At 33.2% G+C, this 12,500-nt stretch overlaps 1 protein-coding gene across 3 annotated transcripts in view; it reads right to left on the bottom strand.

The window, feature by feature from the left end:
• LOC137620707 (cadherin-86C-like) overlaps window positions 1-12,500 on the bottom strand; it is a 349,290-nt gene that overhangs the window by 101,155 nt on the left and 235,635 nt on the right. For all 3 annotated transcript variants that reach the window (XM_068351059.1, XM_068351057.1, XM_068351058.1), the window contains exon 3: window positions 6,169-6,530. In XM_068351059.1, the coding sequence (XP_068207160.1) occupies window positions 6,169-6,472 (304 nt within the window). In that variant the 5' untranslated portion in view covers window positions 6,473-6,530. The remainder of the gene's footprint in view (window positions 1-6,168; window positions 6,531-12,500) is intronic.

A 12,500-nucleotide genomic window follows, 5' to 3' on the forward strand; every position in this document is an offset into this window, starting at 1 on the left:
AAGAACTGGATGGAAATATAAGATTGAGGAAAGCAAGAGGAAGGAGAGAGGGTGGCAAAATGCATGGGAGCGAGGAAGGAGAAAAGGCTGAATAAAGAAAATAAGATTGGAAAATGATAAAAGAGAGTAGATGGGGGTTATATCATAATAAAGAGGTTACCAAAGGAAAGAGTAAAACATTGAAAAGAAAAATAAGGAGAGAACTAAACAATTTCATGGTGGAAAAAATGGACGTTCAAGATGTGAGATAAAGTATTAAAAAATATAAATAGAACGATTGGCTGGAAGTTATTATCATTAAAAGGAAGAAATTTATCAGCCCGGTGAGGAGGGAAAATTTAGTAAATATTAAATCTAATGGATAAAAATAAACATTTAGTAAATATAAGATTTTCAAAAATAATTAATAGATCAAAATCTGCGATAAAAAGAAATTAAAATTTTATCTATAAAACCTATTCTTAAAAATCTAAAAAAAACAAAAAAACTCAAGAATCCGAAAAAATGTCAGACAAACGTTTTTGACCAAAACATAAATATCACTTCTTTTAAAAACTATTCAATCGTATGGTAGAGAGGTGTAAACAAGGACTTGAAACCAGTCAAAGGAAACAAGGAAAATAAATTATGGATGGTGGAAGACTGAGATACAAAGTCATGAAGGGAAATAAAGCTGAACTATTAAAGAATAAAGAAAGGATAAACATGGCAGAGGATAATTGGAGGAAGAAAATCAGTATGAATGTAAAGGTAGGAAAATAATAATAATTATTGTTGTTAAAATCATCATTGTTAGCAAAGCTAAAGAAAGTAGCCGAGTAAAGAAAGGAAATTACAAAAACAAATTTATATACATAAATAAATAAAAGATATGAAATATATTAAGATCAGCAACAACGTTAAAATAGATCATTGATATATAAAATATATAATCAGGCTTATGTAAACATGTTTCACAAAAGAGAATTTACAAAATAGTTTAAAATTCTGAAGTTCTACCGAATTAAGCGACAGATTAGTAAGATCTTTCCAAAGTCTGGTTACAGCAGGAATAAAACTTCTGAGACACTATGCTGTATTGTGCTTTATGATGGAGAAGGGTTGACTGTTGGAATTAACTGCATACCTAGTACTATATACAGAATAGTACAGTCTGGGAGGATCTAAATGCAATGGATGACCTTAAATATTAAAAATCTTATGCAATATGCATAAAGAACTAACTGAATGAATGTACCAGAGATTAGCATCAAGATCAGTAATAAGAAATTTAACAGACCGCATTTTTATTTTTCCAAAAAATTAAGATGAGAATCAGCAGCTGAGGACCAGACAGGAAAATAATACTCGAAACAAAGCAAAAAAAAAAAAATAAATAAATAAATAAATGAATAAATAAATAAAAAAGTTTCATCTGGATAGACTAATCACCGAAATTTTAAGACTCTCAATAAGCCAAATTTTTGTGCAATTGAAGAAGAATCAGACCGAATGTGCTGCTCAAAATTAAATTTAAGAAAAAGAATCACACCAAGAATTTTAAATCAGTTGTAGATAGTTGAAGAGACAATGTCAAACCAAGGATCTGGGTGCTGGGGACCCACTGTCCTCGACCTACTTACAATAATAATTTGAGTTTTGTTCGAGTTCAACTTCATGCCCTATAATTCAGTAAGGGATAATCTTCTTCTTCATCTTCTTCTTCTCATTATTATTATTATTATTATCATTATTATTATTATTATTATTATTATTATTATTATTATTATTATTATTATTATTATTATTATTATTTGCTAAGCTACAACCCTAGTTGGAAAAGAAGGATGCTTATAAGCACAGAGGCTCCAACAAGGAAATACCCGAGCGAGGAAAGGAAACAAGGAAAAGCGAAATATTTTAAGAAGCGTAGCACCATTAAAATAAATATCTCTTAAATAAACTATAAAAACTTTAACAATACACGAGGAAGAGAAATAAGATAGAATATTGTGCCCAAGTGTACCCCCAAGCAGGAGAAATCTAAACCATGGTACAGAGGCTATGGCACTACCCAAGACTAGGGAACAATGGTTTTAATTTGGATTGTCCTTCTCCTAGAAGAGCTACTTATCATAACTAAAGAGTCTCTACTAACCCTACTAAGAGGAAAAAGTGGCCACTTGACAATTACAGTGCAGTAACCCTTTAGGTGAAGAATTGTTTGGTAATCTCAGTATTGTCAGATGTATGAGGACAGAGGAGAGGAGAATATGTAAACAATAGGCCAGACTATTCGTTGTGTGTGTATAGATAAAGGGAAAATGAGCCGTAACCAGAGAGAGGGATCCAATGCAGTACTGTCTGGCCAGTCAAAAGACCCCATAACTCTCTAGCGGTAGTATCTCAGCCGGGATTCGACAAAAAAAAAAAAAAAATTGTGAAGGCTCCATAATCCTTCTTAAAATCAACCTGCTACTATAACTGTGCACTGTGTAGAAGAAACTCAAGAGACTGCAATAGAGAAAAAAGATAAAAATGCTTCAATTATCCCAAGGGCACGGCAAATGACAGAACCGCATTAGGAGACATCACCCAGTGGTCCAAATTTGACATGGCAACATGAAACTTTGGCATGAAATCTTGTGCTTGGATTCACAAAGCCTTTTCCACGAATTATGACTTTAATAGAGGTTATGTGTCAAGAGCACTGCCTTCTGAATGGGAAATTCACATTCAAGGTCCTTATGTTGCGTTATGGCTTAAGAAAATCATTTTCAAAGATTACCTCCAGGGTATTACCAGTAACGCAATAACGATGATATTCAGATAAGCTCTTAGAATTGGCTTAGGAGTAATAATAGCCCTCTAAAATCACGAAAGTCATTCAAGTGTTCTTCCTCTAAAATTTTTTATATTGCTTATAAAGCGAAATGATTGCAATGCTTCTCATAAGTTACCTAAATGTTTCTATTATCTGTTATCACAACACTTTAAATGCAGTTATTTCTTTACCTGTATCAGCAAAGTATTTTATTCTGTCGGAAAATAATATCAAATAGTTTTTCTAATTTTCTTATTTGAAGGAGACTATGAAACATTTTGCTTCTTTTGCTTACCCATCAGAAATAGTTTATATGTTATCAAATGTTATAGGATGATTAACTTGAAGCATTGAAAAAGAAATTACTGTATATGGAATACATATAAACAAAGCGATAGGGAATATTTCTCAAAGAAATTTCATCTTAAATGATAAAAAATACTTTCAAGCAGCAAAGTATATCAGTAAAAAAAAATATTCACTTATACATCACATTTACGACAGTAATATGTATGACAATCAAACAGTGAATCTACCTCAACTCACACATTTCCATCAACTTTATAAAAACCTGGATTATAATAAGAGAGAGATTCTCAAGAGGTAGAAATCACATTATTACAAATGTCTATATTCAGTGTGTGTTTCGCCCCTTACCTCAAAGAGCTAATCTACTTCAAGCATGCAAAGGTGCAGGCCAAGAAGAAAAAGAATCAGAAAAAATCTATTTCCAGAATAAATAAACATTACTTTGTTATGTTTTCAATTATGTTTTTATTATGGTTACGACAAAGAACACTGTCATTTGAAAGTTTATATAGCGCCATATCTCAACGGTAATTCTTACCAAAAACAATTTCAAGGCTTTTTTTTTATTTTTTTTTTTTCAAATTTATTACGTTTATTCTCTAATCCCGTGTTTTTCATTTATTGTGTTACCTAATATGATTTTTCTCTAATGACGGTTTGGCTTAATCTCTGGATTCCCGGGGCAACGGACGGAAGTGTATTAATCCAGAACAATCAAATAACATGAAAGGTGAAGGACGCGTTTACAATTAAATCACGACGCGGTCTGTATTTAAGAAGAGAAATATTGCATATCATTACAGAAGGCAGGAAAGAGTAGGGACATGAGGAACAGCTTTGAATAAAACAGCCACAATAATTCATTAAAAGGGGCGAATTTAAGGTGGAAAGGAAAATGTGACAGAAATTAAGGGATCATTGAAATTAATTAATTAATTTTCTATTTGGTCTTCGTTATTTTTAGAAAGATATCCCCTTCGTTGGTTTATTATTATTATTATTATTATTATTATTATTATTATTATTATTATTATTATTATTATTATTATTATTATTATTATTAGTCAAAATTAGCAAAATATATACAAAAACGACTCAATTAAATTTATAAATACGTTTCTAGAGATTAAAAAGGCCTCGTGGGAAGAAAAAAAAAAGATATAAGACATTATAAAATTATAAAATAAAATCAACCAAACTATTTAAAGGCGCGGTAAATTGCCCTGAGAGAAAATGGCGTCCTTAACGACCTGCCAATCACGAATCATATTCTTATTAACAAGACGATATTTCTGGTAAGGATTAATCCGCTGACTTTTATTGATGTCGTGATAAATGAAGTCGACTGAGCAATCGAAGGCGGAAAGGTTTCTGTCAGTCTGCAATTCATAATTTGGAAAAATGAGAAATTCGTTCTCAGACTTTATGGGCGATAATGAGACGCGGACAGATATCAAACTATTCAGAATTGCATTAACAAGGGTGGTATCGCTGACAATAAAATTCTCTCTCTCTCTCTCTCTCTCTCTCTCTCTCTCTCTCTCTCTCTCTCTCTCTCTCTCTCTCTCTCTCTCTCTCTCTAATTCCATCAAGAAGGTTGGTATCGCTGACAATAAGACTCTCTCTCTCTCTCTCTCTCTCTCTCTCTCTCTCTCTCTCTCTCTCTCTCTCTCTCTCTCTCACATATTAAATTTAATCAAATAATTCCATGCAAGTACAGAGATAAGGTTATCAGCTATCCTTAAAAAATGCCTGTCGTCTTGTCAAATGTTATGCGTTTCTTATTTTATTGAGAGAGAGAGAGAGAGAGAGAGAGAGAGAGAGAGAGAGAGAGAGAGAGAGAGAGAGAGAGAGAGAGAGAGAGAGATTCTTTTACAACATGAAAACATGAACGAATTAAGTTTATGGAATGTCAAAATATGTATCGAAAATACCAACCCAACTATGAATCATCATTATAATAAGAAAAAGGAAAATCCAATCCAAAAAAAGTGTCATTAGCATTTCAACAAGATTGTTATATTGAATATCTTTTTCTAGGACATCATTAATCTTAATTTCTTCTACATCTATTGTGGTGTTTTTATTACTGTCAGACGTCCTTTTCCAAGATGGAGAATTTGCATGGATCACCTTTCTACGTAGTTAACATACCTATTTCATGACACTAAATTTGCCTATACAGATGTATGAAGAGAAATATTCATAAAAATATCTAAATAAGCACTTGAAAATGTATGTATGTGTTTTCTATACGTATCTTTGTAGGAAAACGTGCTTACGTCAGAGATTAGTGTATAATACAGCTTGTGTCCAAAAAACCTCATGCCAACTGAATTCACCCATTAACTCTAATTTATTCCACAAGTATAAAATTCCTTAGAAAAAACATTAATGAAAACTTTACTAGCAACACAACTTTGGCATTTTTCAAAAGTTTATACAAAGACATAAAACCATTAGCTTTACTGTGTTTTACACTGAACAAGATTAGCTCCTGAAGCCAAGTGTTTTACACACATATTAAATCTGTAATTTTGTTTTTTAGTTTAGTTTATGTAGCATCCGCAATCTCTCACTTTTATGTTTTTTTTTCAGTTATCATTCAGTATTTTTACTTACATTTATACTCTTCATCTGCATTCATAGTTAATAAGAATATGGAAATTAGTGCAACTACACATAACATACCACTGGTCTTATTTTTAGTTTACGGGTATTAGAAATAATAAAAATGAATGAAAATTTTAAAAATTACATTTTAAGCTTTAATAATATACTCTAAAAAGACATGCATGGTGAGATCATTGTTTCATGCAATTCAAGAATTGGAATAAAAAAAAATAACTTTCCCTCACAACACTAAAAACCAAAAGACTAACGGCAATTCAAAATAAAATGATGATAGCCTTCTATTCTAAAAGCCACGAGACAAAAAGGAAAATTATAATAGTATCAAATAAAAGGCGAAAATTCAACTCATTCTTGCTAAGAAATGAACATGCAAAGAGCAGCAACTGAAACAATAAGCGGTGATAGACAAAGTCACTACTTACCACTAACGCCAAAAAGTAGCGGGTAATCTCTATCAGCGTCCAACGCTCGAAGTCTGTAGATGAGTTCGCCAGGCTCAGTTTCCACGGGCAGCTTGAGCACTGTCATGCTCTCTGCCTCGTAGTATTTGGGCACGACGGCCGAAGCTATGGGGAGCCATGACACCAAGAACACCAGAGCGGACGCCAGAAGTGGCCAAAAGCAAGCCACCCGCCCCCGCCATAACCAGGGGACCTGAAGCCGGAGTAACAGGAGGAGTAGCAACCGAATGGGCAGGGGTGGGTGGCGCAACGCCCATCGTGCCATCAAGTGGTCGACTCCTTCAATGATGTGAGGGCGGACTCCTCACGCGGATTTCCGCCACCTAAAGGATTTAAAGAGAAGGGTTTACGTAGAGCGCAGCTTCTTAATTAAGCCTCGCTGGGGTCGTCTCTTATTCCAGTCTTTTTATGTTGATTTTTATCTTCTATTGAGAATATCTCTTACCCGATTCTTTATTGCTCTTCTAAATAAGTGTCTGGGTTTTACTGTCTCTATTTTCTATATGTTCCTCTTCTTTTTATGGGGGGGGGGGGGATTTAAATGAGGTATTCGTCAAGAATCACTAGATAGTTACAGAAGCTAAACGCCTTCACTAAAGCTCGACTTTCTGCGATGTCACTTTGGCTACACTTCTTACTAGGTAGAAAAAAATAACGTTCCACTACGAATTCCTTATAATGACTTTCGATACTTGGCAAAAGACGAGAATCTCTATTCTAGCTTATAAATAAGGCAGGATATCACAGTAGGAAAATATATATTCTATTCTTATTATAATACTTTCGAGTTACATAATAAACTTTATGTACTTTTTCTATCTGCGTAATTTCAGTCGGTTATTGAAGACTCTCCAGATCAAGTTCATTGGCTCATAAGTGATAATTTCCTTTGGCGATACAATTACCTTTACCTTTGTCGTCTTCTCTTAAATATTTCATTCTTTGTTAAGAGGTTTGGATTTTAAGAGTAGCTTCATACATTTATTTACTCATTACGCAGTATCATTATTAATTTAAGACACCTGTAATTTCAAAAGAACAAAAATAAGTTGTTTGGTTTAATTATAATATCCAAATATTAGAATTGAAAAAATCTTAAAATATTAGATATATATATATATATATATATATATATATATATATATATATATATATATATATATATATATATATATATATACACACACACACACACACACACACACATATATATATATATATATATATATATATATATATATATATAAAAGCAAACACCCCTATTGCACCAAGAATGTTAATAGCAATGGTAATGATGACAATACTATGGAATGCGAAAGGATGTTAGCTTCTTATGCGTGATATGTTGTTTGGTGAAATATTTGTAGATCCATACCTACATTTCAATTTTTCTAGAATCTAGAACTTAAAATAAATTGCCTCTTTCACAAAACGTTATGACGAGCATCATAACATAACAGCAAAATTTGCCTTGCGTTGGATTATTTACCCCCAACAGGTTTTGTCTATTTACAGAATAAACAGATTTAAACCTGTCAGAAATCTAGACCACTTAATATGTAAAATCATCAGAAAAAAGAACAATTTCTAAAATTATACCTTCATACCTTTAGCGCTTAAGATAGCTAAGGAATTGAAGTGGTTTGGGATAATTATCCTCTGATATTGGTTAAGAAAAAAATAGGACGAAAGCAAATTTTTCTTCCAGTTAATATTTCCAATTTTCATTTCGCTTCAAGTCTTTTCCAGGAAGATGAAACCCTTTGAAATACCAATTACATATTTTCAAAACTTCAATTCTATTCATGTAATACGTTTCAGGTCTAAAGGGCACACATAAATGGCAGAGGCAAGGGACAGTGACGGTGCCCTAGAGACTGACCATATACTGTAATATCATAAGATCAGCGCCCAAGCCCAAGCTCCCTCTCCACCCAAACTCGCTCCCCACCCAAGATCCCTCTCCAACTAAGCTACGACCAGGAAAGGACAGGCAATGGCTGCTGATGACTCAGCAGGTAGACCTATAGGCTCCCTCAAACCATCAGCGAGGATGGTGAGGTTGCAGACACTACACGCCAGCAGAATGCCAGGTAGGGACGTTTCCAACAGGTAGCCTTTTTCCATCATTATCAAAAATGTAAAGCAGAACATCTATCCGTTTTATTTCCTGTTTTTCGACATAAAAATAAAAGTTTCCATTTTTCTTAGCCCTTTCAGAGTTAAGTAGGGTCGGTCCGTTGAAAGGGAAAATAAACCATTAAGAGAAAAAATCTCACAGTGCAATTTCTTTAAAAGAAACCCCTTATTTAGACAAATTGTTTTTAAAATGAGAAAAATTATAAGTATCATAAAAGTTATGGGAAGAGGATGTCTATCAGTTAGTTCTACATATGTTTAGAAAGGACCTATCACACTCCAAGTAATATTGTTATGATATTGATCATTCTTTATTTTCATAACATGGAAGTGTTTGAAAATTCATATTCGTCTTCTTGAAATAAAAGTAAATCCCAAAATCAATGTATGATTTAATTAACTATCTTCCACTTTAATTCATCTCTTCTAGAAATAGCATCATTTGCCCCATACTGGAAACGCTACATATTTGGTATTTAACTAATGATCCTTCTAAAACTAATCACTTCCGAATTAATAATTGCAATTTAAGTGTAACCGACTCAAATAAGCAACATCTGTACAGTAAGAAAAGTTATAGTTTATTCTAATCTAAGCGTTTGTAGCATTCTTCGGGTTTTAATAATGACCGAAATAGAACCACTGGTTAGCAATCACATGCAAAAATTGTCTTGGTCGTCCACCTACTTAATTTTTTGTCATTACTATTTATGTTGTATTATTTTCAGTATCCGCATCAATACCGTAAGCTTTTATTCTTTATTAAATAGGAAGAGATAACAGGCAAGCCAAAGCTTCGTCAATTTGACTCGCTTGTATTTTTTTTTTTTTTAATAACTCAGGTATTTAATCTTTGACAGTCACGAAAACAATACCCATCTTGTTTCTTGTGATCATTTCTCTATAAAAAAAAAAAAATACTTTAATGATTAAATATCTAATGTGGGGCAGGCCACAACAGGGCTCTAATTCTAACCACAATAGATACAAAACAACTACAGTAATTACTTGTATTAGTCTGGGGACCATAAGCGTTATTACAGTCACATTTTTTTACAAAGTTAATGAATTATGAAATTCGCTCGAGTTCTTAAACTTGTGTGTGAAAGATATAGATTGATCTTATCTATCAGTTTGTTTATGCCATTGAATAAGAGAGAAAAAGTGAATCATTCATTATTTCAGAAGCAGTTATTAACAAACTCCTGATAACGAGCGAGTGGACTGGGGAACATTAGTGTCTAAACAGGTAATCACACCTTCAAAAGGAAAACCTGAAATATTATAATAGCACAATATCTATTATTTTCAATTTTACGTATGAAAACCAATCCAGTTAAATTCAGTCCTCAAAATTTAACATCGCAAGGATATTAATTTATGCTCAAAAGTCACATCTTTTGCAACGTTAGCTACCTATATCACTTCTTTGTTCTTGAGGAAAGTTGAAATCGTTGATTTTAGAATCCCATTGTGACGAGCCGAGAGAGGGTTGTGAACTCAAAGGCAGGATGCAATCAACTGAGTTATATTGTTATAGAACACTCTCCTTTATATACAAAACCTCAAGGCAACAGGACATAACAAGTTAACAAGACAGACAATGTTACAGAGGAAACAACAGACATGAATTTTCATGTTCGTTTAGTGCGAGGGAAGAGCGAAGATACAAGCATAATTTATGCAAAAGGAATTATGTACAATTGTGTGACACACGGTTGGTACACCATACTGCGCAGAGAGATCTGAAACACCAACGCCATTTTAATATTTGGCAATTATTTCTTTTCTAGTTCAATTGTTGTTCTCACTGTCTTCCTCTTCTCTTTCTGTTCACTTCTGGCTTTCTTAGGTCCCATTATAATTCACTCAAGGACACTATTAATTCTCACGAACGAAGTGAGAAATCTTAATGAAATGCCAAAATTTCGCGAACGAGTCCCACCCAACCCATCGCCCAGTCAAGTCATTCTCTTTTAGTACTATCACCAGGTGGGGGCGGAGCAGCCGATATTTTCGGTGGCGGCGTCAATAACTCCTATACCAATAAATATGTTTAAATGAAATATTTCTATAGATTATTTAGCTATATATAAGCCTTGTTTCTGCCAATGTTCATGTTCATACGTGTTACAGGCATGCCCTGGCGGTCATTTTTGTTTGCAAGTGATAATTTTTAGCTAAAAAATACTTCGTGAGTTTTACAGATATCCAAATAATTTTCACATTGTTTAATGGGTATTAAGTGAACTACATGCTTACTAATTTTTGTAATGATACTTACCATAGAAAAGTCACTACAGATATTTTTTCGAAATGGTGGGAGGGTTATTCGTCGAGTGGGAGGGAGCAGCTGATATTTTCGGCGGCGTTGTCAATAATTCCTATGCCAATAAATATATTCAAATGAAATGTTAAGGGATTATCTATTTATATATACATATATATAAGCTTTGTTATTTTCTTATTTTCATGTTCATACCCGCTATAGGCATGCCCTGGCTGTCACATTTGTTCGTATGTGACGATTTTTAGCTGAAAACTTAGCGAGGAACAGCAACCTACTCCTAGAGTTTTACAGATATCCAAATAATTTTCTCAGGGTTTGATGGGTGTTATGTGATCTACATTCATACTATAATTTTCGTATTGACACTTGCCATAAATGTCACAGTAGCCATTTTTCGATATCCGCGGGAGGCCAATTTTTTGGCGGTGCCTTAAATTACTTGAATAATACTTCACATATCTAAATGAAATTTTCAGGGATTTGTGGGATGGATATTAACTTTGTCCATACCAATTTTAATGTTGATATCTGCCATAGAAAAGCCACAGCAAACGTTTATTTCGGTATTGGTTGAATGGGTATTTTTGGAGGTGGAGTAAATTGTTCCTAGAATAATTCACATCTCCAAATGAAAATTTTAGGGATTGATGGGGAAACAGTTTTGTGTCCATGCCAAATTCCAAGGTAAAATTTACAATTGAAGACACAGCTATCATGTAGCCTTTTTAAATATGCTGTTAAATGTACCAACATTACAGTGACCTGCGTCATAGTGAGCGACATCAACGAAGGACGATGTCGATCTCATAAACAATATCCGGCCCAAGATGCATCTATTCCTATTTGTACACAAACATGTATACTGTCACGTATAAATGGTGTGACTGTTTATTGATCCCGAGTAATCCTATTTGTACTCTGTTAAAAGTTTGCCTTGAAAAACGGTAAAAATCCTGGAGTAAATGTTGCCAGACATTTGCCGTTGTAAAAAAGGATATATTGACGTTAAGGAGTGATATTACGGTCACCAGCCCGTAAAAGATAATAACAAAGTATGGTAAAAATTACGGTGGCCTGTATTTATTGAAATACGGCTGAGGACAGTATATTTTTACGGAGAATTTCTGATTAAAATTACGGTTTTTTTAACAGTGTACAGAAGCCTATATGCCGTCACATATCAATGTTGTGGTAGCCTACTAAAATCGTCCCTAAATCCAGTAGATCGAGCGTTTGAGACCAGCTCAAGCGCTAGAAGTTCCAGTAATTTTTCCAATCTAAGCATTCTTGTGAACAGGGAGATGGGAGTTTGAGCAGCTTATAGGTCTACCTGCAGAGTCTTCAGCGGAAACAGTGGAGAGGGGCTTGGGCTGTGACCATATATTTATATGGTCGATCTCCTGGACACTGTTCTGCCTTATCTCTACGATTATCATGACTGACCTTTAAACCTTTAAAAATATCATTTTAATAGCGTATATATATATATATATATATATATATATATATATATATATATATATATATACACATATATATACATATATATATATACATATATATATATATATATATATATATATATATATATATATATTTATATATATATATATATATATATATATATATATATATATATATATATATATATATATATATATGCGTAGAAAGAAATAAAGGTATTACGGATATATGGTATAAGTCAACAGTTTACATTCATTTATATTCAGCGCTAAGTTTCTAATCCTTGGTTGGTATGTGGGTCAGATTCCATGGCAGAGGAAATTCCATATTAAAAGGTTTTTGTGATTTACTCGAATAAATGGAAATAGCGAGAGTTAGGGATAAAGGCTGTACTAGTCAG

This window comes from Palaemon carinicauda, chromosome 27 (assembly GCF_036898095.1).
Source record: "Palaemon carinicauda isolate YSFRI2023 chromosome 27, ASM3689809v2, whole genome shotgun sequence".
NCBI lineage: Eukaryota > Metazoa > Arthropoda > Malacostraca > Decapoda > Palaemonidae > Palaemon > Palaemon carinicauda.